Raw genomic sequence first — 27361 nt, forward strand, 5'->3', positions numbered from 1 at the left:
CTTGTGCAGCCCTTTGAGACACTTGTGATTTAGGGCTATATAAATAAACATTGATTGATTGATTGATTATATACAGTGGGGCAAAAAAGTATTTAGTCAGCCACCGATTGTGCAAGTTCTCCCACTTAAAATGATGACAGAGGTCTGTCATTTTCATCATAGGTACACTTCAACTGTGAGAGACAGATTGTGAAAAAAAAAATCCAGGAATTCACATTGTAGGAATTTTAAAGAATTTATTTGTAAATCATGGTGGAAAATAAGTATTTGGTCACTTCAAACAAGGAAGATCTCTGGCTCTCACAGACCTGTAACTTCTTCTTTAAGAAGCTCTTCTGTCCTCCACTTGTTACCTGTATTAATGGCACCTGTTTGAACTTGTTATCTGTATAAAAGACACCTGTCCACAGCCTCAAACAGTCAGACTCCAAACTCCACTATGGCCAAGACCAAAGAGCTGTTGAAGGACACCAGGAAAAGAATTGTAGACCTGCACCAGACTGTGAAGAGTGAATCTACAATAGGCAAGCAGCTTGGTGTGAAAAAATCAAGTGTGGGAGCAATTATCAGAAAATGGAAGACATACAAGACCACTGATAATCTCCCTCGATCTGGGGCTCCACGCAAGATCTCATCCCGTGGGGTCAAAATGATCATGAGAACGGTGAGCAAAAATCCCAGATCCACACGGGGGGACCTGGTGAAAGACCTGCAGAGAGCTGGGACCAAAGTAACAAAGGTTACCATCAGTAACACACTACGCCGACAGGGAATCAAATCCTGCAGTGCCAGACGTGTCCCCCTGCTTAAGCCAGTGCAGTGAAGTTTGCCAGAGAGCACATGGATGATACAGCAGAGGATTGGGAGAATGTCATGTGGTCAGATGAAACCAAAATAGAACTTTTTGGTATAAACCCAACTCATCGTGTTTGGAGGAAGAAGAATACTGAGTTGCATCCTAAGAACACCATACCTACTGTGAAGCATGGGGGTGTAAACATCATGCTTTGGGGCTGTTTTTCTGCTAAGGGGACAGGCCGACTGATCCGTGTTAAGGAAAGAATGAATGGGGCCATGTATCGTGAGATTTTGAGCCAAAACCTCCTTCCATCAGTGAGAGCTTTGAAGATGAAACATGGCAGAGTCTTCCAGCATGACAATGATCCCAAACACACCGCCCGGGCAACGAAGGAGTGGCTCCGTAAGAAGCATTTGAAAGTCCTGGAGTGGCCTAGCCAGTCTCCAGACCTCAACCCCATAGAAAATCTGTGGAGGGAGTTGAAAGTCCGTGTTGCTCGGCGACAGCCCCAAAACATCACTGCTCTCGAGAAGATCTGCATGGAGGAATGGGCCAAAATACCAGCTACTGTGTGTGCAAACCTGGTAAAGACCTATAGTAATCGTTTGACCTCTGTAATATAACCTTTATTGGCAATAACAAAGTATTGAGTTGAATTTTTGTTATTGACCAAATACTTATTTTCCACCATAATTTACAAATAAATTCTTTAAAATTCCTACAATGTGAATTCCTGGATTTTTTTTCACATTCTGTCTCTCACAGTTGAAGTGTACCTATGATGAAAATTACAGACCTCTGTCTTCATTTTAAGTGGGAGAACTTGCACAATTGGTGGCTGACTAAATACTTTTTTGCCCCACTGTATATATATATAATAATCAAACAATACTAAATATAGGAACTAAGAAAATGTAGTGTGACAAAATCCAAAGTGTAAGATTATGTGTAGTATTTAACTGGAGCGTTTTACCGTAAATGTTGGAGGTGCGTGTTGGGAGGAGCGGTGCTGTTCGACAAGGGCAAGGCAGGCAGGGTAGTCCAAGGGCGGAACGTCGTCGAGTCGTCGTAGTCCCGGGGTGAGCGAGGAGTCAAAAACCAGGAAGCGTGGGGGAGGCAGGGAAGATCCGAGAGCACAAGACGCACAGCTTGACTCGGGGATGCACATAAGGAACTGCGGGGTGAGGGAGGACACGACAATCAACGCAGGGAAAGCACAGAGAGGACAGATAGAGCATAAAGTGAGAGTTGCATCAAGCATCAGAAGAATAGTTTACTGAACACCAACTGAAGATTATATTCCGGCACCGGCATGCCAAGTTGTCCAGGCTTATGAAAGCAGTTCCTTCATTACCGGCAGGTGTGCTGATTGCCGGTAAATGATTACAGATGGACGCCACGTCCCTGGATGTGCGCCGCGGCCGTGGGCGTGTGCCGAGGTGCGCTCGTCAGGACGAACGGATGAGGGCGCATTGGATTGCGCCCTGGCTGTGACGATAGATTCTTAAAACAGAAGAATAATCCTGTCACATAGAGGATCTTTGACTAGCATTTTTGCAATAGATTCTTAAAACAGAGGAATGATCCTGTCACATACAGGATCTTTGACTTGTGTTTTTGCAGTAGATTCTTAAAAACAGAAAAAAGCTCCTGTCACATAAAAGATATTTGACTAGTGTTTTTGGAGTAAGTTGTTTTTGCAGTACATTTCTACAAACGGCTCGCTCATGTTTCTTAAAGGATCTTTGTCTCGCATTGTTGCAGTAGATCCTAAAAAAACAGCAGAATGCACCCGCTACATGCACGGTCTTTGACTTACGGTTTTAGCAGTAGGTTTTCATCCGTGTCTCATAATGGATATTTGACTCACATGTTTGCAGTAGGTTTTTAAAAACAGCAGGGTGCTCCTGTCACTTCATCAGTCAATTCCTAAAACCTAAAGAATAATCCTGTCAAATCTAGGCTCTTTGACTAGAATTTTTGCATTCAATTCTTAAAAACAGAATAATGATCTTGTTGTATACAGGATCTTTGAGTTCTGTCCTTAAAAACAGCATTGTGCTTTTGTCACATACAGGATTCTCGACTGGCGTTTTTGGAGTAAGTCATTTTTCAGTAGATTTCTTCAAACAAAACCCCTGTTATTGTTGCAATAGATCCTACAAAACTGTAAAGCACCTGCCACGTGCACAATCTTTGACTAGCTGTTTTAGCAATAGGTCCTTTAAAAATAGCATTTAAGATCTTTGACGAGCGTTTTTTTGCGGTACGTCTTGCCAAAAACAGAGGAATGCTCCTGTTACAAACAGGATCTTTGAATACCATTTTTGCGGTATGTCCTTAAAAAGAGCAGAGTGCTCCTGTCACATTTATGATCTTTGACTATTGATTTTCTAGAAGGTCTTTAAAACCAGTAAGCACTCCTGTCTTGTACAGGATCTTTGACTCACTTCTTTCCAGTAGGTCTTTAAAAACAGAAATATGCTCAAGTCACATACAGGATTTTCGACTAGTGTTTTTGGAGGAAGTCTAGATTCTTAAAAAGGACAGAAATCTCCTGTCATATAGAGGACCTTTGACTGGTGTTTTTGCAGTAGGTCTTTAAATACAGAAAAGTGCTGGAGTCACATAGAGGATCTTTGACTGGTGTTTTTGCATTAGGTCCCAACAAACAGTGTAGGAGCCTAAATGCTGTTTAAGTTCATTTACATTTTATGAAAGGTGCTTCATGTTTATTCAGCCAAAATGGGACTATTTACTTTATTTAAATAATACGAAAATGTACATATTGCATAATGATAAGGAACACTTTATTTGTAATTATTACATTTGTCTAAATAATTTGATGACATAACTGTTTGATTGCATATATGGCGGAAGGATCTGTGTGGTAGGTTGGTTTTTGGACACAAGGTATTATGGGTAGTGGCAGTCAGGTGCGGGGGAATTGACCTCACTCTTACTTTTTCTAACTCTTACTGTAACAAACTCTCTTTATTTTGCCATTCATTTGTTCCCACATCGTTATTGTTTTACGTTTTTGAATAATGAAGTGACAAGTAAACGAAACAAAACAAAGAGGAGCGTCAAGCTAAGGCTTCATTAGGTCCCAACAAACAGCATGGTTTACCTTTTTGCATTAGGTCCCAACAAACAGCATGGTTTACCTTTTTGCATTAGGTCCCAACAAACAGCATGGTTTACCTTTTTGCATTAGGTCCCAACAAACAGCATGGTTTACCTTTTTGCATTAGGTCCCAACAAACAGCATGATTTACCTGCCAACCTTTGACTCTTGGGTTCCAGTGTGCCAGGAGACCGTGTGGGAGGCTTTCAAAATTTTCTGGGAGCGCCTCCCTGAGCAAGAGGAGTACCAGAACTGGATGAACCAATGCCAGGAGGGGGAGGTGACGGCACAAGACATCGGTACCTACTTCAGCCAATCAGAGGAGCACCAGACCCTGGTCGAGAAGGTTTGTTATTGTTATTTCAAAAAATAACTCGCCATCTACTATAAATGTTTGTGGAAATACTTGACCACTGTTTTGTGTTATTCTGCAGACTAATGAATGAAATCATTAACTCCCATCAACAACCTCAATGGTCTGCAAATTTGACAGTCAGTCGGATGTGTCATTTTCTCCAAGCTAACTAAGAACGAGTCGTGGAAATCTGTTAAAGTTAAAGTTACAGTACCAATGATTGTCACACACACACTAGGTGTGGCGAGATTATTCTCTGCATTTGACCCATCACCCTTGATCACCCCCTGGGAGGTGAGGGGAGCAGTGGGCAGCAGCGGTGGCCGCGCCCGGGAATCATTTTGGTGATTTAACCCCCAATTCCAACCCTTGATGCTGAGTGCCAAGCAGGGAGGTAATGGCTCCCATTTTTATAGTCTTTGGTATGACTCGGCCGGGGTTTGAACTCACAACCTACCCATCTCAGGGCGGACACTCTAACCACTAGGCCACTGAGTAGGTTCTCACTGTTTTGCTGGATTTTGCTAAAGTTTCGTGAAAATCTATTCTGAAGTTTTTGCGTATTCTGCTGACGAACAAGCTAACACGCCACAACAAAGTTCCATGGAAATCTTTGCGTGATTCCACTAAGTAAGTAATCAAACAGTTGATCCTGATCACATGACTTCACATTTTATTAAAAAGATATGTTGGCTGTGTCGATAATATTTTTTAATCGTTCTGCTGAACAAAGAACCAGCCCCTGTGAAGGTTTTTACTCACTAAATAGTTTCTTGAAAATGTGTAATGAAGACTTTGCACAATCCTTCTAAACCGCAACAAGATGAATGGCAATGTATTCCGAAGATTCTGCTAACAACCCCGTAACATTTCCTGGGAATCTGTTCCGACATTTTTGCCTAATTCCGCAAACTAACAACGCACAACAACGTTTTGTGGAAATCTATCCCCCTGATTTTACGTGATTATGCCAACTAACAACAATAAAACGTATGGGAATGTATTTTGAAGATTTTGCCTAACAATGTTTTTTGAAATTTTATTCTGACATTTTTTGTGTGATTCTGCTAACCCCCCACCAAACTACCGGTACTTATTAAATAGTTTCGGAAAAATCGGTTGTTCAGTTTTTTTTCCGTAAATCTAAGTAACCACAACAAAGTTTTTGTCTAATTCTGCTTACAGCTCATGACAAAATGTATTTGGAATATGTTCTGAAGTTTTTGCGTAATTCCGCAAAGTAACCACGCACGACAACGCTTATTGGAAATCTATTATGAAAATTTGGCGTAAATATTGCCTATTTCTGCTAATAACTCATAACAAAATTTCTTCGAATCTCTTTTAAAGTTTTGCGGTTCCGCAAACTAACCAACGTTTTGCAGCAATCAATGTTGATGTTTTTCGTAATTTGGCTGAAAAACCTAACCACAAAAAAATTATTTAAATTTTTTTTTTTTTTTTTTCGTCGTTTTTCCAACAAAACTATATATTACATGTAACAAAAAAAGTGGTGTGCTAAAGTGCTTAGCAGACCAAGTAGGCAAACAGCCTATTGGACGGTCCAGCAGTCACTTCTATTGTGTGTCCCTTTGGATGTTTCCTTGGACATCCCCTTGGAAGTCCCCTTGGATGTCCCCTTGAACTAATTCAATCCTCTTGCTGCTTCATGTTGGCACAAACACAAAATCCAACTCAGCGGGTGGCTAATGCCTGTGCTAACCTTCCTTTCTACTTTCTATTTGCAGAAAATGTCACTGCCAGGCTTGAAAAGGTAAACGATAGTCTTTATCAAACTCAATCATGTGGTATTCAGTAGTATCCAATCAACATGTGTTGCTTTTTTTTGTACCCTCCAATGACGTGTAGCAAGCCCACCAGGCCAGGGCAGCATACCTGCAGGTAAGGTCACATGACTTCTGCTTTGTGCCATACTGCTGTAGTTCCTCAAATAGTGGCCTTTGCTCTAATAGACGCCATACCTCAATTCATTATGAAGAAAACAGATGCCTCGCCTCAAATAAATGCATCTACCCTATATACCTTTACTATGATCACTTATTTCCAAATTAATTTGGTACTGATTAGAATATTTTTTTCATTTAAACAAGTAGTTTTTAAACTTACATTTGAATGCATTTTGACTTAAAAATATTATATTCACTTCAGTGTCATTGAGTACCTAGGAAAGCAGGATGTAAATGGAATTTATTAAAATTGTAGTATGTAATATTTGACTTTTGTAAAATGATTACTGTCACAATATTAAATATAATTATTTCATCAAATATAAAAACTGTCTAATTGTCAAATCACATATGAAATATTTAATAATTAGATTTACTTTTGACTTTAATTGTTTATGCATTTTGTCTTTAAACATTTTTTAATTATTCAATTCCAGGTACAGTATTCCTAGACAAGCACTATAGAAATGGGATGTATTTGTATTATATTTGACAAAATATGTATTATTTTCATATTTTATAAGTAGAATTATCAATGTAACAAATGTAATTTTTGCGTTTATTTATACAGTATATAATATACAAGCTGTCAAACTATTGAATTCATTATTAAATATCTAAAAATTAAATTGAATTAAATATATATTTTTGACATTTTTAATTAATAGGATATTATGTCATTACAAAAGTACAAATTATATTTAATTAATAGCTGGTAAACAAAACAAAAGTTAAGTAAACAATGAAGAATGTGTTTTACCTCAATGGTACAGCACTCTTCATAATAATATTGCTTAATATGTCACACTGTATGCATTTTATTTGAATTGTTAGTATATATTTTGTGTCTTTTTTCATCATTTTACTTCTTATCTTCTGTGCATCCCAATTTTAAGTGCAAAATGTTATGAAATAGTGAAAGATTTGACGTGTTTGCTGCTTTCCAGCACTTTAGCGCCGGGTACGACCAACACTTCCAAAGCTCCTAATGAAGGTGACTTCCATTCTGACTTATTAAATGTCCAATTTCACATGTTAAAGACTAACACCTACATTTTATTGCGCCTAAACTCAGAAGAGAAAGTGGAGGAAGCCACTGTAGTTCCACAAGTGGAGGTGCGTCTACACACAACAAAAATCTACTTTATATTTCAAAATATAAACAAATGTATTAAATACTTCACTTTTTTTATGTTAACCATGCAAACCACAGCTGGAGAACGACATTCCTGTTGAGCCTCTGACTGCGGCCGTGTTGGAGCAGGTGGTGGAACTGAGCATCCTCCTGACGGGCGTCATGTACGACCGCGACCTCGACGACCCCGACTCGCCACGCCATCAGACGTTCAGCAGGCAGCTGGCACAGAAGGTTCCGTCACTTCACTCGTTTTGATATTGCCTGTATTCATTATGCCTTCAAATTGACGGTACAGTCTGTTAGTATTCCGTTATTAACACTCTAACGAGCTTGCAAGGAAAAGGCTTGTGCTAACAACAACGTGACATACTCCTACTCATCAGCCAGTCAAAGAACTATATTCAATAAATAATAAACTATGATCAAATAAATTACTTTTTATACATGTACATAAGGGGTGTCAAAGTCATTTTAGATGGGGGCCCACATGGAGAAAAATCTACTCCCAAGTGGGCCGGACTGGTAAAATCACGGCACGATAACTTCAAAATAAAGACAACTTCAGATGTTCTTTGCTTAAAAATAGAACAAGCACATTCTGAAAATGTACAAATCATAATGTTGTTGGGTTTTTTTTTACACTTACATGTTGCGGTTAATAGTATTCTATCTTTATTTGTCGTTATTTATACTTTCGGAATAAATGTATAGACTATAAAGTTAATGTTCATCAATCCATCAAGATAAAAAAATGATATCAAAATCAAATGACAGGATGTTATTTATGTAGTTTGCTCATTTTCCTCCACTGGCGCACTAACATGTGGTTTATTATTAATTTTTGTACATATGTAGCATCATCTACAAAGATACAAATAATGGCTATTGCGACATCTAGTGGACACATTTACAGCAGCAGTTTCTCTCATTCAAAAATTTCGGCTCATTTTTATACTTAGAAAACTCATCCCGCGGGCCGGATAAAACCTGTTTGCGGGCCCTTGGGCCTTACGTTTGACACCCCTGATGTACATCTACTCATTAATACAAATGTGTTTCTTTACAACATCTCAAGCATTATTTTATTAAGTAATTAAAGTTAAAAGTCAAAAAAATTATGCACAATTACATAATTAAAGTATATTATGTAAATGTTAAATATCTACAAGGAATATATTTTGATCCCAGAAAATTACTGCAGTACATTGCAACTTTTTTGTTAACTTTAGTAAGTTTAATACCTTTTTTAAAAATAATATAATCATACTATGTAGATTCAAAAAAAAAAAAAAATTAATATAATAAGACAATTGTATTGTTAAAAAAAAATATATATTTTAATCAACATGAAAAATAGATATATAAATACAAATTTGAATTATATTTGATTGCATATAAAAATACCTTATTTCATTTGAACTGTAAGATTAATTTTCTTTTGTGTTCTACGTTAGTCAAGTTAATACATATGTTTTAAACTTGTTTTCTTCAAACAAATTCATATTATTATAATGTGATATTAGCTTAATATATTTGCATATATTTTTCATTGTTTCAAATGAGTGTCATTTAGCTGTAAAGTTTTCCTGATTTTTACCGCTCTACCCTGATTGGCCAAGAGAAACCCCTCTAGTCGACCTTCCAGCAAGGCGGCCATCTTGAAGTGTTAAAATGACCATATATGGTCCTCTGACCTCTAAGTTGTCTGCTTTGTATGTCAGTAAATGTACTAAATGACCATATATGGTCCTCTGACCTCTAAGTTGTCTGCTTTGTATGTCAGTAAATGTACTAAATGACCATATATGGTCCTCTGACCTCTAAGTTGTCTGCTTTGTATGTCAGTAAATGTACTAAATGACCATATATGGTTCTCTGACCTCTAAGTTGTCTGCTTTGTATGTCAGTAAATGTACTAAATGACCATATATGGTTCTCTGACCTCTAAGTTGTCTGCTTTGTATGTCAGTAAATGTACTAAATGACCATATATGGTCCTCTGACCTCTAAGTTGTCTGCTTTGTATGTCAGTAAATGTACTAAATGACCATATATGGTTCTCTGACCTCTAAGTTGTCTGCTTTGTATGTCAGTAAATGTACTAAATGACCATATATGGTCCTCTGACCTCTAAGTTGTCTGCTTTGTATGTCAGTAAATGTACTAAATGACCATATATGGTTCTCTGACCTCTAAGTTGTCTGCTTTGTATGTCAGTAAATGTACTAAATGACCATATATGGTCCTCTGACCTCTAAGTTGTCTGCTTTGTATGTCAGTAAATGTACTAAATGACCATATATGGTTCTCTGACCTTTAAGTTGTCTGCTTTGTATGTCAGTAAATGTACTAAATGACCATATATGGTCCTCTGACCTCTAAGTTGTCTGCTTTGTATGTCAGTAAATGTACTAAATGACCATATATGGTTCTCTGACCTTTAAGTTGTCTGCTTTGTATGTCAGTAAATGTACTAAATGACCATATATGGTCCTCTGACCTCTAAGTTGTCTGCTTTGTATGTCAGTAAATGTACTAAATGACCATATATGGTCCTCTGACCTCTAAGTTGTCTGCTTTGTATGTCAGTAAATGTACTAAATGACCATATATGGTCCTCTGACCTCTAAGTTGTCTGCTTTGTATGTCAGTAAATGTACTAAATGACCATATATGGTTCTCTGACCTTTAAGTTGTCTGCTTTGTATGTCAGTAAATGTACTAAATGACCATATATGGTCCTCTGACCTCTAAGTTGTCTGCTTTGTATGTCAGTAAATGTACTAAATGACCATATATGGTTCTCTGACCTTTAAGTTGTCTGCTTTGTATGTCAGTAAATGTATTAAATGACCATATATGGTCCTCTGACCTCTAAGTTGTCTGCTTTGTATGTCAGTAAATGTACTAAATGACCATATATGGTTCTCTGACCTCTAAGTTGTCTGCTTTGTATGTCAGTAAATGTACTAAATGACCATATATGGTCCTCTGACCTCTAAGTTGTCTGCTTTGTATGTCAGTAAATGTACTAAATGACCATATATGGTCCTCTGACCTCTAAGTTGTCTGCTTTGTATGTCAGTAAATGTACTAAATGACCATATATGGTTCTCTGACCTTTAAGTTGTCTGCTTTGTATGTCAGTAAATGTACTAAATGACCATATATGGTCCTCTGACCTCTAAGTTGTCTGCTTTGTATGTCAGTAAATGTACTAAATGACCATATATGGTTCTCTGACCTCTAAGTTGTCTGCTTTGTATGTCAGTAAATGTACTAAATGACCATATATGGTCCTCTGACCTCTTAAGTTGTCTGCTTTGTATGTCAGTAAATGTACTAAATGACCATATATGGTCCTCTGACCTCTTAAGTTGTCTGCTTTGTATGTCAGTAAATGTACTAAATGACCATATATGGTCCTCTGACCTCTAAGTTGTCTGCTTTGTATGTCAGTAAATGTACTAAATGACCATATATGGTCCTCTGACCTCTAAGTTGTCTGCTTTGTATGTCAGTAAATGTACTAAATGACCATATATGGTTCTCTGACCTCTAAGTTGTCTGCTTTGTATGTCAGTAAATGTACTAAATGACCATATATGGTCCTCTGACCTCTTAAGTTGTCTGCTTTGTACGTCAGTAAATGTACTAAATGACCATATATGGTTCTCTGACCTCTAAGTTGTCTGCTTTGTATGTCAGTAAATGTACTAAATGACCATATATGGTCCTCTGACCTCTAAGTTGTCTGCTTTGTATGTCAGTAAATGTACTAAATGACCATATATGGTTCTCTGACCTCTAAGTTGTCTGCTTTGTATGTCAGTAAATGTACTAAATGACCATATATGGTCCTCTGACCTCTTAAGTTGTCTGCTTTGTATGTCAGTAAATGTACTAAATGACCATATATGGTTCTCTGACCTCTTAAGTTGTCTGCTTTGTATGTCAGTAAATGTACTAAATGACCATATATGGTCCTCTGACATCTAAGTTGTCTGCTTTGTATGTCAGTAAATGTACTAAATGACCATATATGGTCCTCTGACATCTAAGTTGTCTGCTTTGTATGTCAGTAAATGTACTAAATGATCATATATGGTTCTCTGACCTCTTAAGTTGTCTGCTTTGTATGTCAGTAAATGTACTAAATGACCATATATGGTCCTCTGACATCTAAGTTGTCTGCTTTGTATGTCAGTAAATGTACTAAATGACCATATATGGTCCTCTGACATCTAAGTTGTCTGCTTTGTATGTCAGTAAATGTACTAAATGACCATATATGGTCCTCTGACATCTAAGTTGTCTGCTTTGTATGTCAGTAAATGTACTAAATGACCATATATGGTTCTCTGACCTCTTAAGTTGTCTGCTTTGTATGTCAGTAAATGTACTAAATGAGTAATGAGTGTGTCTTTGCAGATTGAAGATGCACTAGCAGGACTTCCTGGATTTAAGAGTGTATCTGTGACGGACTTCAGGTGAGTTTCTCTCACGTGGCTTAATTGAATCCTATCTACTGGAAGTTTGCTGTCTTTCTACTCAATACATGCTAACTATCCCCTTCTTTCCCTTGTTTTTCTGAAGGCCTCACAAGGATGGACAAGCGTGAGTTGCTCTTCTTTCATCTTAAAAGGCCTGTAAAAGAATGGTATTTCTGCACGGCCGTGTGTAGCTGTGAGCGCGGGCACGTGCCACAGACGCCTCGCAAGCTGCCTGTGTTAATGGTGTTAGCAGGGGTCACTCACCTTTTAAGGTGGATCAGCAAGTGGGGGGTCTTGGGACCAGGACGATTACTGGAGCTTTGCAGGAGCTCACTGGGAGAACCAGAAAAGAGGATGAGTTCAAAAAAAGATGTGCTGCTTCATCAAAATAGCAACTTCTATTTTTTTCCCATAGCGAGTAACGGAAATAATCTGTTCCAGGGTCAAACTGTGGCCATCGCAGAACCTTGAACTGAACAGAAAAACATTTTTTATACTTATATAGAGCATTTATAACACATATTAACTAGGACTGAAAACTCACAGCGAGCCAGTTAACCTTCTTTTAGTAAACAATACTCAATCCCCCCACTAACAATGTGCTATCCAGTCGATGGGGCGGTATAGCTCGGTTGGTTGAGTGGCCGTGCCAGCAACTTGAGGGTTCCAGGTTCGATCCCCGCTTCAGCCAACCTAGTCACTGCCGTTGTGTCCTTGGGCAAGACACTTTACCCACCTGCTACCAGTGCCACCCACACTGCTTTAAATGTAACTGAGATCATGCGTTTCACTATGTAAAGCACTTTGAGTCACTAGAGAAAAGCACTATATAAATATAATTCACTTCACTTCACTTCACCTGCAGCTGGTGCTAACAGCTCATATTTGATCTGACATCAGTAATCCAACGCGCTAATCTAGGGGTCCCCAAACTTTTTGACTCGGGGGCCGCATTAAGTTAAAAAATCTTGCCGGGGGCCGGGCTGTATATACTGTATATATATATATATATATATATATATATATATATATATATATATATATATATATATATATATATATATATATATATATATATATATATATATATACTGTATGTATATATATATATATATATACTGTATGTATATATATATATATATATATATATATATATATATATATATATATATACGGTGGCAGAGGGGTTAGTGCATCTGCCTCACAATACGAAGGTCCTGAATAGTCTTGGGTTCAAAACCGGGCTCGGGATCTTTCTGTGCGGAGTTTGCATGTTCTCCCCGTGACTGCGTGGGTTCCCTCCGGTGACTCTGGCTTCCTCCCACCTCCAAAGACATGCACCTGGGGATAGGTTGATTGGCAACACTAAATTGGCCCTAGTGTGTGAATGTTGTCTGTCTATCTGTGTTGGCCCTGCGATGAGGTGGCGACTTGTCCAGAGTGTACCCCGCCTTCCGCCCAATTGTAGCTGAGATAGGCTCCAGCGCCCCCCGCGACCCCAAAAGGGAATAAGCGGTAGAAAATGGATGGATGGATGGATGGATATATATATATATATTATAAAAGCCCCTGAAGAGCAGGGAAACCTGCGAAACAGGCTTGTGGGGATGAAATAGCTTCTGCGTTATTTCCTGACCTAACGTATATTCCGTTCTACCCCGGTATTGAGCACTATATAACGGATAAACCACAGAAACTGTATATATATATATATGTATATATATATATATATATATATATATATACAGTCATGGTCAAAAGTTGACATACACTTGTGAAGGACATCATGTCATGGCTGTCTTGAGTTTCCAATCATTTCTACAACTCTTATTGTTTTGTGATGTAGTGATTGGAGCACATACTTGTTGCTCACAAAAAACATTCATGAAGTTTGCTTCTTTTATGAATTTATTATGGCTCTACTGAAAATGTGCTGGGTCAAAAGTATACATACAGCAACATACATGATCAATTTTGGTGATGTAGAAAAGTTACAATCAAATCAAATTAGCTTCATGGCCTCTTAACTTCATGTGAGTGATTATGATTGTGGATGGCTACCAAAAGCGCCTTATTGCAGGTCAACTTGCCAAGGGACATGTAAGCAAATATGAACATTGCTGTATGTATACTTTTGACCCAGCACATTTTCAGTAGAGCCATAATAAATTGATAAAAGAAGCAAACTTCATGTGAGCAACAAGTATGTGCTCCAATCACTCTATCACAAAAAAATAAGAGTTGTAGAAATGATTGAAAACTCAAGACATGATGTTCTTCACAAGTGTATGTCAACTTTAGACCACGACTGTATATTCCGAACGCGATGATGTCACGAGGCTAGGAGACACCGAGAGTAACAAGCGCTAGAAAATTGATTAGAAAGGACAGGTTTAAAAAAATAATAATTCAACTCGGGACTTCCCGTGGGCCGGATTTTGGGACTTCTGTGCTAACTAGTCAACCTGCTGCTAGCGCTGTGCTAACCAGTCAACCTGCAGATAATATTTGCTGTCACACTGATATACTCTAATGTGCAACCTACTAACAAGCTGACATTAGCAGTGGCATCAAAATGCTCACAAATAACAAGGGCTTGACCAGTTTAGCTGCAACTAGTGCTAGCAGTTAAGGTCAAAAGCCGCTCCAAAATACTCCATCTCACACCTCATAGCGTGTTAGCCAGTCAATCTGTGGCTAGTGCTAGCAGCTAATGTTAGCATTGGATGACAACCCACCAGCCAGACAACCAGTCTCATTTTAGCATCGACACTGAAATAGTCTTTTGCAAAGCTAACCTGTGTCTAGCGGTAGCAGATAACATTAGCATTGGTACAGCTAACATCACACTATTAGGTGACAATTCACGACGCAATTTGATTCCCATTCTTGGAGTGACGATTTGATTCAGAATCGATTTTTGATTCAAACAGATTCTTGCGATATATTTTTTGTTAAAATAATTATTTTTAAACCTTTTGAAAATAGATTACAGAAGCTCCTCTTGGTTGCTGATTTATGACATATACAGAAACCTATTTGTTTATTTATATGCATTATTGTGGTTGGCAATAGCAGCTAACTTTAGCACTAAAATAGTACAAACCCCGTTTCCATATGAGTTGGGAAATTGTGTTAGATGTAAATATAAACGGAATACAATGATTTGCAAATCCTTTTCAAGCCATATTCAGTTGAATATGCTACAAAGACAACATATTTGATGTTCAAGCTGATAAACTTTTTTTTTTTTTTTGCAAATAATCATTAACTTTAGAATTTGATGGCAGCAACACGTGACAAAGAAGTTGGGAAAGGTGGCAATAAATACTGATAAAGTTGAGGAATGCTCATCAAACACTTATTTGGAACATCCCACAGGTGTGCAGGCTAATTGGGAACAGGTGGGTGCCATGATTGGGTATAAAAGTAGATTCCTTGAAATGCTCAGTCATTCACAAACAAGGATGGGGCGAGGGTCACCACTTTGTCAACAAATGCGTGAGCAAATTGTTGAACAGTTTAAGAAAAACCTTTCTCAAGCAGCTATTGCAAGGAATTTAGGGATTTCACCATCTACGATCCGTAATATCATCAAAGGGTTCAGAGGATCTGGAGAAATCACCGCATGTAAGCAGCTAAGCCCGTGACCTTCCATCCCTCTGGCTGTACTGCATCAACAAGCGACATCAGTGTGTAAAGGATATCACCACATGGGCTCAGGAACACTTCAGAAACCCACTGTCAGTAACTACAGTTGGTCGCTACATCTGTAAGTGCATGTTAATACTCTCCTATGCAAGGCGAAAACCGTTTATCAACAACACCCAGAAACACCGTCGGCTTCGCTGGGCCTGAACTCATCTAAGATGGACTGATACAAAGTGGAAAAGTGTTCTGTGGTCTGACGAGTCCACATTTCAAATTGTTTTTGGAAACTGTGGACGTCGTGTCCTCCGGACCAAAGAGGAAAAGAACCATCCGGATTGTTATAGGCGCAAAGTGTAAAAGGCAGCATGTGTGATGGTATGGGGGTGTATTAGTGGCCAAGACATGGGTAACTTACACATCTGTGAAGGCGCCATTAATGCTGAAAGGTACATACAAGCAACGTTACCATGGACGCCCCTGCTTATTTCAGCAAGACAATGCCAAGCCACGTGTTACATCAACGTGGCTTCATAGTAAAAGAGTGCGGGTACTAGACTGGCCTGCCTGTAGTCCAGACCTGTCTCCCATTGAAAATGTGTGGTGCATTATGAAGCCTAAAATTGAACTTAAGCTGTACATCAAGCAAGAATGGGAAAGAATTCCACCTGAGAAGCTTCAAAAATGTGTCTCCTCAGTTCCCAAACGTTTACTGAGTGTTGTTAAAAGGAAAGGCCACGTAACACAGTGGTGAACATGCCCTTTCCCAACTACTTTGTCACGTGTTGCAGCCATGAAATTCAAAGTTAATTATTATTTGCAAAAAAAAAAGAAGTTTATCAGTTTGAACATCAAATATGTTGTCTTTGTAGCATATTCAACTGAATATGGCTTGAAAAGGATTTGCAAATCATTGTATTCCGTTTATATTTACATCTAACACAATTTCCCAACTCATATGGAAACGGGGTTTGTACGTCTTACAAGTCATAATTAAGGCACTAATCTGTAGAAATGTCAATCTTACAACTCATGATTCAATTAGATTCAGATTCTTGGGGTGACTATTTGATTCAGAATCAATTCTCAATTCACATTGATTCTTGCAATACCGTATATTATTTGGCATACATAAGATAAAAAACATTTTTAAACAGGTTATAAAAGCTTCTCTTGGCTGCTGACATGACATATACGCTTAGAGAGTAAGCACACAGATGAAAAATGTCTTTTAAAAATCGATTATACATTTCAAATCGATTCATGATAAATAAGAATCTCGATTCAGATGTAAAAAGATTTTCCCTGCAGCCCTACTAAACACTCATTCCGCCCAATTTTAGCAGTGACACTAAATTACCCCAACACAGCTAACCTGTCTTTAGCGCTAGCAGCTAAAATTAGCAGTGGCACCAAATTACTCATACCACAAACAATGAGGGGCTAACCATTCAACCTGCCAAAAAATCAAATAAATCCCACAGTTAACTTGTGATTAGCGTTAGCAGCTAACATTAGCATAGAATTGGCCCCCAAATAGTCTTAGTCCAGTCATAGTATGCTATTGGCAGTAAAATGCTCCGAGCTAACATTGTGCTAGCAGCTTTTGGCAGTTAATGCCTCACGCTGAAAGTGTGCTAGCGGTTAGCACTTCTTTTGGTAGGGAACAGTGAGCTAGCAGCTAACATTGCTACTGGCTAACAGCTAAAACATACACACGGGGTGCAAAGACAAATATTTAACCTTTACATGAACTAACATTTACTATGAATTGATTACGTGGACCCCGACTTAAACAAGTGGAAAAACTTATTGGGGTGTTACCATTTAGTGGTCAATTGTAGGGAATATGTACTGTACTGTGCAATCTACTAATAAAAGTCTCAATCAATCAATCAATCAACCTTCAGCTGTGGTGTGGTCATTCATCTTACAGGTGAAAAGTAGGTCATAGTGCTTCCAAAAGAATGCATTTGTAATGTAATAAGTGCCTGCAGGGGGCAGCAGTGGCTCAGTCTGTGAGGGGCCTGACTTCTAAGAATCAAATTGAATTTCAGTAGCTTATCTTTGCACCTTTTGTTCCCCCAGGCTGGAAGGCATCATCGTGGACTACGCCGTCACTCTGGTGGTGGACAGTGCGGGCGTGAGGGCTGATCAACTGGACTACCTGACCCTCCAGTCCAACCAGGTGGAGAACTCCTACCGCGAGGTCAAAGAGCACCCGACTTTGGTCTACGCCATCAGCGAGCTGAAGACCTTTGTCACCGAGGACCTCCTGAAGGACGCCTTGGAGAGCGGTGCGTATTGTTGATGGTGACATCACCGTGCGGCGGCAGTCTCCAACGCAAACCTTCACGTGTCATCTCTCAGAGGCTCGGCCGTGACGACGCTTGAGAAAGCATCTCTAATGCGCACATCTGTTTCTTATTTGTCTGCTCTCGCACATTTGATTCAAAGAAAAGTGGGGCATATTTAATTGGTTTGAGGACTGTGTGTGACCTAACTGCGGTTTTAGTCCCCGTCTTTGACCCAAGGACATGAAATTAGAGATTCTGATTGACTTTTGCGTCTTCTATTTGACAGCAAGGTAGCACAAGTAGGTTTTCCTCCTCTCTTCTGCTCCGAGCCACGTCTTTTCATCAACTTTGACGGAAGCGCTAACACCCGAGAGATTTATCCGTGACCTGGACTCAGGGGGAGAGAACCTGCGCGCTCAGTCGTATGCCCATGAGACGCTCGCATGAATTATAGGCTCGGACGTGCCAAATGAATGGCTCTCATACGGTCTGACAGGCGGCTCAGAAGAGCGTAGGGTTTGGGCGGCGCGACGGCCTTGTCCCGCAGAGGCTGATGCGCTCTGCAGATTTTGTGGGTATTTGGAAGGTGATGCTGTCAGGACGGAAGGCCTTTCAGCGCCGTGACGTTAAACATGTCGCGTCGCTTTTGATTGGAGACGGCCACTGGTGCTTCTTTTAAGTGTCAGCTTGTATTAATGACGGTTCCTCTTGCTGGTTCCACAGTGTCTGAGATCCCGGAGACGGTCCATGCTGCAGGAGAAACCTCGGTGAGTGGTCACAAGCACACTACACTCATATCTATGTTGTGGCGCCCCCTGTGCTAGTCAAAATACTTTCTAAGACATTTCCCCATACATTTAGGACAGAGGTGTCAAAGTCATTTTAGATGGGGGGCCACATGGAGAAAAATCTACTCCCAAGTGGGCCGGACTGGTAAAATCACGGCACGATAACTTCAAAATAAAGACAACTTCAGATTGTTTTTTCTCTTTTCTTTAAATAAAACAAGCACATTCTGAAAATGTACATGTAACGTAATGTTGTTTTTTTTTTAAACTTACATGTTGCGGTGAATTGTATTCTATCTTTATTTGTCGTTATTTATACTTCCTGAATAAATTATGTGACGATGTTCATCAGTCAATTCATTTAAACTGTAGGGATAGATACAGAATCAAGTATATTTTTGCCGCAGATTGAATCCCACTGGTCCTATTGGGCACAGATTCACGTAAAATCCTGGGTGAGGCGTGACGTCACATACATTGGTTTTGCTACTGATTAGCATTAGCAATTTTACATGGCGATTTCAACACTTCCAAAACTACAAATAAACTGCATGTTACAATCAAACAGCTGGTGCGTAATAAGTACAATAATTACATTATTAACACTTTAGCAAAAATTGAACTGACTGGCCAACAAACCATAAACTATTCTCTACTTCCGCCTAACGTTTTGGACTTGCAACTGTAATTGAGACTCAGCAATGTGATAATAATCAGCACATTTTTAAATGTTGCAATAAAAAAATGTTTTATTATTAACACACACAAAAATGCCAAAAATTGGTACTGTTGAGTACCCGTATTGATTCCCAGAACCGGGAATTGTTAGCGTATTGGTTCAAATGTGAAAGGTAACCATCCCTAGGTTGTTTTGTAGGACAAGATGTGTGAGAAATTACAAGTCAATCTGATTTACGGGGATCAACTTTGGGGGTTTGATACAGCACCAACATGCGGCGTATTTGTCAGAGAAGTAATGGCGAATAAAACACAGTAGCGGTGCGTGTTTTGGCACCTTTTGATATGAAAGAAAAGGGTTAGCTAATGGTGCGTTCAATTTGTACTGGAAAGTCAGAATTTCCGTGTTCCTAGTCAGAATTTCAACTGAAACGCCCCTTGAGGTTGGATTTCTGACATGGAGAGTCAAAGAATTCTCACCAATTCAGAGTTTGGTTCAAAGATAGCTACTCTGGATGTAAACAATGATATCCTCTTCTATAATAACCGTTTGTCGTATTAAATCAGTCATATACAATGCATTGTTGTATATCTATATTTGGTAACGTCACGTTAGTGTACACTACACTTTTTTCATGTTCGCCTGGGTTTTCTCTTCATCCACCGTGTTTGAAGGTTGCATGTTTTCCTATAAGTTGTTAGTATTCAAACAAGGCAAGCGCAAAAATATCTTTGGTGGATATGGTCATTTTGATTTCCGACTCTGCTGTGACGTCACTCCTCGCTCCGACTTCCCACTTCCCAGGTAAATGGAGTACAGAATTAGACAAGTGGTGTCCAAACTTTTCCCACATTATTCATTTTTAAAAAGGCAAAAAAAAATGTATATTTAAAGACAAAGCTTTGTGTTTGTATTAGTGCAATGTGTTATTGTTAAATGATGCCTTTTAGTTGTATGTTGACATTTTTGCTAAAGAAAAAAGCCCCAGGCTGTACTTGTTTACACTTTTGGACACCCCGAGCTTATACAAACAAATAGATACAGCCATGTGTATTCTCGAGTCATTTACCTGTCGCTTTGATTGATGTGTTGGTGGACAAGGAAATGCATCAATAGATGACTTATAAACACACGTAAAAACACAGATGTGGTAAATGATCAAATGTTGTGCCTTTTTCCCCTTCTTGCTGCTCATTGTGAAAAACACAGATGAATTCCCGTAAAGCAGGGACGTGATTTATTTTATGATTCTTATTAATAACATTTGCATTTAACATGTTTATAATCCCTCTACACACACTTATAAACACTTCCTATCTTCTTCAATCACTCTTTTTGACATGAAACTTCACTTGGTATTCAATTGTACTTTAAAACTTTGCGATGCACTGAGACTGTAGTAAGAGAACCGTAACGTGACGAGGAAAGCATTTTGCAAGTGTTTTTATTACAGTATACCTTGTTAAGCTGCGCTTGTATAAGGGGAAACATGAAGAACAAACTTGGCCGCATGGCAGTTTTTCTTACAAGGTGACTGAATGGACACTCTTATAAATAAAGACAACTTCAGATTGTTTAATAAATTATTAGTTAGTTATAAATCACGAAAAACCGTGATTAACCTCGCTAGCTTAAATATTAACATGAAAAAAGAGACATTTACTGTACGGTATGTCTTTCCTTATTAAGAAATGACATATCCCAAACCAAAGTTATATAAACACAATTAAGCTATTCAGTTGTTACACACTGAACCTACAAGCTGTGGTCCTTCTATACACGGAGGTGTTTCCAAGGAGCGTTTAAGGACCACTGAACAGAGTATGTCCTATTCTCAACGTCCGAAACACAAAACATGCAAACTAGTCTTTATTTATTTGAGTTATTTAAGAAAATCTAGATATTTCAGTGTTTGTACAAAACCCAAAACCAGTCAAGTTGGCACATTGTGTCATTTGTAAATAAAAACAGAATACAATGATTTACAAATTCTTTTCAACTTGTATTCAATTGAATACACAATTGAATTCTGAATACACACAGAATTTAATGGCAACAACACATTGCAAAAAAGTTGTCATAGGGGCATTTTTACCACTGTGTCGCCTTTCCTTTTAACAACACTCAGTAAAGGTTTGGGAACTGAGGAGACACATTTTTGAAGCTTTTCAAGTGGAATTCTTTCCCATTCTTGCTTGATGTACAGCTTAAGTTGTTCAACAGTCCGGGGGTCTCCGTTGTGCTATTTTAGGCTTCATAATGCGCCACACAATTTCAATGGGAGACAGGTCTGATTGCTGAAATGGTAACGTTGCTTGGATGGCAACATATGTTGCTCCAAAACCTGTACAGTATGTACCTTTCAGCATTAATGGTGCCTTCACAGATGTGTAAGTTTGGGCACTAATACACCCCCATACCATCACACATGCTGGCTTTTGAACTTTGCGCCTATAACAATCCGGATGGTTCTTTTCCTCTTTGTTCCGGAGGACACAACGTTCACAGTTTCCAAAAACAATTTGAGACCACAGAACACAATTCCACTTTGCATCAGTCCATCTTAGATGAGCTCAGGCCCAGCGAAGCCCGCGGCGTTTCTGGGTGTTGTTGATAAATGGGTTTGGCTTTGCATAGGAGAATTTTAACTTGCACTTACAGATGTAGTGATGAACTGTAGTTACTGACAGTGGCTTTCTGAAGTGTTCCTGAGCCCATGTGGTGATATCCTTGACACAATGATGTTGGTTTTTGATGCAGTACCACCTGAGGGATGGAAGGTCACGGGCTTAGCTGCTTACGTGCAGTGATTTCTCCAGATTCTCTGAACCTTTTGATGATATTACGGACCGTAGATGGTGAAATCCCTAAATTCCTTGCAATAGCTCGTTGAAAAATGTTGTTCTTAAACTGTTCAACAATTTACTCACACATTTGTTCACAAAGTGGTGAGCCCTCGCCCCATCCTTGTTTGTGAATGACTGAAGCTGCTTTTATACCCAATCATCCTTTTCACCTGTGGGATGCTCCAAATAAGTGTTTGATGAGCATTCCTCAACTTTATCAGTCTTTTTTGCCACTTGTGCCAGCTTTTTTGAAACATGTTGCAGCCATCAAATTCCAAATGAGCTAATATTTTCAAAAAATAAAGTTTACCAGTTTGAACGTTAAGTATCTTATCTTTGCAGTGTATTCAATTGAATATAAGTGGAAAAGAATTTGCAAATCATTGTATTCTCTTTTTATTGACCATTTACACAACGTGACAACTTCACTGCTTTTGGGTTTTGTATAATGACTTTTTGAGCACAATAATAGAGTTATTTCTGGTGTTGACGGACAAGCATTATGGATTACTAGATGTAAATAGACAAATGCAAAGCCAGGCCTGAAGAACCAGTTCAAGAAAGCCAGTAGGGGAGGTGGCAGAGTATGTCTGTGACGTTTGTGCTAACCTGTTGCACCAGCGCAGGTAACAAAGATGAGCTCACCGGCAAAAGGATGAAGCGGATTTGTTCGGCTCTTTGCTGTAATAATCCGCCGACGCGCTACACAGCGCCGTCTGTCAAGACCGAGACGATAGCATCTGACAAAGTGTGACTTTTATTTTGTGCGGCGAAGTCCCTTCAGGGCTGCTCTAAATACGTCTGGTGGTTAACTTCATTGAAAGCCAGATTGGGAGGTAAATAAAAGCTGAAAGCAAATCCTTGATTCCGCTGATTGCAGGGCTTTTTCAGACATTCTTTGGAAAATATCAATATCGTGTTCCAAAAACTTTGGGCAGGGGACGCCAATTTTTTGGGGGTGGAATGTCAAGAAAAAAGGGCTGATGGAAACCTAATGTGCGGTAGATAAGCACAGTGATTGTATGGTAATATTAGAAGACCTCCCTAATGGCACACTAGCCCATAGGCTACATCAGCTTCTTTCACACAATTACTACAACTGTCGTTCATACAACACTGATCAAAACAGGACATTCCCAATTTCACACAGCAACACGGAATCCTTATATCAGATAATTAGCCTGCATTTGACCTAAAAAGCATTTGTCGGACAGCAACCGTTGCTTTCAACACGACAAGGCAGGAGTGTCTTTCCAACTCTGGCTGAAACAACTGTGCACTTCAGACAGGAAAGAGGAACACCCAAAAAAATGTGACTCAATGCAACGTGAAAATGCACACTTTCTTTGCGATACTTTATATAAATACTCAAACTGTCATTTGAGTACCGCTGGTAGTGCGCAGGTGGCACTCGGGACCAAAAATAAACAAAAAAAGCTATTTATCTACTAGACAGCTAAACATTTAGTTCAATTGGTTCAATAGTTCACGTGGGATACTTTGACTGAGCTCTGTGAATTCTGCCTAGTAACAAGCAGCCAATGAAACAACAAAATAGCAATACATTGGTAGATAGCAAAAATATAGTTCACTTGTAAAGTTAATTGGCCTATGACTGCACTGTATGAATTCTACCTAGAGTCAATGGAACATGAAGTGTCGAGGGAAGGAAAAAAAACGATGAATCAGCTAGACAATCAAACACATCAATCTAGTTATTGTAGTTATTTGGCATATGGGGCATGACGAAGCAGTATAGTAATAATTAGCTTTATTGTCTCCAAGGAGAAATGTGTCTAGGACATCAAGACACACGTTTTACATACATACATACATACATACAGTTCATCCGACAATACAGTGAACAGTGCAGTTAGTTATGAGATCACACGTTACACTCCCCCTGTATTGCACTATCCAATATTGCACTCATTATTGCATCGCTTTATAATACCACTCAAAGGTGTAGCTTTGCAAAAAAAAGGAAATAAAACAAAAAACAAAAGTTTTATTTGATGAAAAGATAGGCTTTTTTTATATACATGACAGAAAACTAATATACAAACATTTATATACATTAAAGAAAAAAAACATTTTTAAATTGATATTCTGCAGTCGAAATAAATATTAAAACCTATATTCATGCGTGTTTTGAACAATGCTGAAAGGCTCATCAGGGATTTATTGGACACATGGATGACTTTGACAGCCAGAATAGTGTCAACATTAACATATACGACCAATTAATACATTGCCGTGAATAAATGATCCTAATTATTATTTCCAGTTAATGGCCCAGTCTTTAAATAAAGAGCATGTTGAAGCCATTATGTGATCTGTTCAATCAATCAATCAATCAATCAATGTTTATTTATACAGCCCTAAATCACAAGTGTCTCAAAGGGCTGCACAAGCCACAACCACATCCTCGGTACAAAGCCCACATAAGGGCAAGGAAAAACTCACCCCAGTGGGACGTCGATGTGAATGACTATGAGAAACCTTGGAGAGGACCGCATATGTGGGTAACCCCCCCCTCTAGGGGAGACCAAAAGCAATGGATGTCGAGTGGGTCTGACAAATCTGTTGACATCCCCTGGATTTGATTAAAAGAACGCACATGTGTTCAGCGGCGATGTTTATGCTACATTACCGGGTAGTTTCTTTTCATTGAAATCTTCAAAGAGGTTCCCTGATTCAACCTGACGCAGGCTGGAGGCAAAAAAGGGTTATTTTGATGGCCTTGCAACATTTTGACATGGTGTTTGCGATGCAGGTCCGCCCTGAGAATGAACCAGAGCCGGAACTCCCAATCCCAGAAGACGTCATGGAAGACGTCAGGAGAGACGAATTCCTGCCCGAGGTGGCTGAAAACGACACGGTGGTCACGATGGAAAGTGATGTGGTCATCCTGGAGGAGAGCGTTGATATATCCTCCCCTCCCGTCGCCACCACGTCGGCACCTGACACCGGCAGTAAGTGTTTATCCACGTGATGTTTCTTTTCTTACCAGTAAATGTTGGACTTTAGCATAAAAACAAACAATAGCGCAAACTGGTCCTCAAAGACAGTTGAGCTTTTAGTGGAGCTAGCTTTCTTTTTCCACGCCAAGTCTGACTTTGTTTAACCCAGGCATTAAGGAGGAGGGTTTGCTGCTGGAGAACACTGTGCAAACTACAGCGGCAGAAGAAGAGGACCACCACCAGCAGACGCAGGAGGACGTCCCCCCGTTTGAGAGTCAAGAGGAAGGAGTCACGTTGCCTGAACCCCCAGTATTGGTGGAGGCCTCGGGCACCGGCGACATTGACAACCTGCTGTGGTGGCCTGATACCACAACTTCGGCGGCAGCACAGGCTGAAGATGTGGTCGTTCTGGACGAGGAGCATCTGGACAGTGGCGTCATCACCGAGGAGCTCCTAGCAAGTGAAACAGCAGAAGAGGGCTTTTTTCCTGGTGCTGCAGATGTAGCTAGTGAGGCTGGTCAACAAAGTGAATCCAAGCATTCTGAAGAGGCTGAAACAGCCACTCCAGAAGAAGCAGTGGAAGGACCTCCAGAAGCTTCAGAGATCGCAACAGATGAACTTGCCGATAACGATATCTTGCTGGTCAACCAGGACACACCAGAACCAACTGCAGCATCTGCAGAAGAGGAATCACCCTTTGCAAATGTACCTGAGATTAAACCAGCTTTGGAGGAGCAACCTGACCTTGTCATCCCTTCACTTGTGGAGGAGGTAAGTTTCAATGTCACGCAGGAAGTAAGAACGAAGACAACTTTCTACCATTTTCCGCTAGATCCAGACCACCGATGAAGATGGCTACGAAGTGATCCACTATGGCTTGATCAACCACACGGAGGAGGGTAGCACGGGGTTCCCACTCAGCGTGTCACTCGGCACTGACCCGGCAAGCATCGCCATGCCGGCTAACCCAGGTCGAGCGCTGATGGTCTTCTTTAGCTTGCGGGTGACCAACATGATCTTCTCGGAGGATTTGTTTAACAAGAGCTCGCCAGAGTACAAAGCGTTGGAGCAGCGCTTCCTAGAACTGGTACATTGTAATTGATTGACTTAAATGATACAGCTTGCAACCACTTTTACAATCCTTGTTGTCCCCAGCTCGTGCCCTACCTCCAGTCCAACCTGAGTAACTTTGAAAACCTTGAAATCCTCAACTTCCGCAACGGAAGTATTGTGGTCAACAGCCGGATGAAATTCGGCAAGCCTGTGGCTCAGGGCGTCACCTCCACAGTCTACCTGATCCTGGAGGACTTCTGCAACACGGCCTACCAGACCATGAACCTGGCCATCGATAAGTACTCCCTGGATGTCGAGTCAGGTTAGTTTATTTGCTCCATTCTGACGTCAAACCAAAATTGCCACTAGACTTCAAAGGGTGTCCTGCTGCTGTTACACCCATTGAATCACCTTTGGAAATGTAGTGTCATATGAGACCATGAATCACTTTCTAATTCAGTGTGTGAATGTGTGTGTGAATGGGTAAATGTGGAAGTAGTGTCAAAGCGCTTTGAGTACCTTGAAGGTAGAAAAGCGCTATACAAGTACAACCCATAATCTGAAAATAGTGACTCATGTTTATGTTTAACTGTCAAAGTCACTCTAAATCACAGGCTTTGCAGACTGCTGAGCTCACATCAACCAGCAGAAAATATACAAATCATGATTGAGGCCTTTTTGTTCCTTCGCGTTAATGTATGATGAACTTCTTTTTGTTGTTATAGTATCTACAGTTTTCTGAATAAAGCTAATAAAAATATGCTAAGCTCCCCAACTTATACAGGCAGACCGTCCTACATTGACAGACATAAAGAATCGCTAAAAGTGGAACGTTATGAATTTAAAAAATGTTTTAATATGAAAATGGAGCGTATGGCGTACCGTGCTTTTTGTGTACCTAACAGTTCTGCTTTCCGTCAAGGTTGGATGGTTTGGAATGGTAAACTTAAATGAAGCATTTGTTTTTAGCTCTGTCAGCCTACAGTGTAACAGTCAGACTACAGTTACATCATTGAAAAAAATGAGGTGCTGTAAGAAGGATTTTGTATCCAAACAGAAGCAGCTCAGTTTGGGCTGTGTGTCCTCCATCTTAGAACACACACCCAACACAACTGCTGTACGTGGGACTCTGGCTACTCAACTGACCTTGAGGGACGTAGGAGGGGGTCACAATGTCCAATGATTCAACCGCAAGGTTGATAGTTCCA

General features: G+C 39.6%; 1 protein-coding gene across 1 annotated transcript in view; it reads left to right on the forward strand.

The window, feature by feature from the left end:
• LOC133613270 (interphotoreceptor matrix proteoglycan 2-like) overlaps nucleotides 1–27361 on the forward strand; it is a 45696-nt gene that overhangs the window by 2045 nt on the left and 16290 nt on the right. The window contains exons 3-16 of the mRNA XM_061970666.2: nucleotides 4106–4272; nucleotides 6030–6055; nucleotides 6151–6183; nucleotides 7196–7242; nucleotides 7324–7364; nucleotides 7462–7617; nucleotides 11818–11876; nucleotides 11983–12003; nucleotides 17616–17824; nucleotides 18548–18591; nucleotides 24914–25112; nucleotides 25270–25871; nucleotides 25933–26187; nucleotides 26256–26475. Coding sequence (XP_061826650.2) covers nucleotides 4106–4272; nucleotides 6030–6055; nucleotides 6151–6183; nucleotides 7196–7242; nucleotides 7324–7364; nucleotides 7462–7617; nucleotides 11818–11876; nucleotides 11983–12003; nucleotides 17616–17824; nucleotides 18548–18591; nucleotides 24914–25112; nucleotides 25270–25871; nucleotides 25933–26187; nucleotides 26256–26475 — 2079 coding nt within the window. The remainder of the gene's footprint in view (nucleotides 1–4105; nucleotides 4273–6029; nucleotides 6056–6150; nucleotides 6184–7195; nucleotides 7243–7323; nucleotides 7365–7461; nucleotides 7618–11817; nucleotides 11877–11982; nucleotides 12004–17615; nucleotides 17825–18547; nucleotides 18592–24913; nucleotides 25113–25269; nucleotides 25872–25932; nucleotides 26188–26255; nucleotides 26476–27361) is intronic.

The sequence above is a fragment of the Nerophis lumbriciformis genome, linkage group LG13 (assembly GCF_033978685.3).
Source record: "Nerophis lumbriciformis linkage group LG13, RoL_Nlum_v2.1, whole genome shotgun sequence".
Classification (NCBI taxonomy): Eukaryota; Metazoa; Chordata; class Actinopteri; order Syngnathiformes; family Syngnathidae; genus Nerophis; species Nerophis lumbriciformis.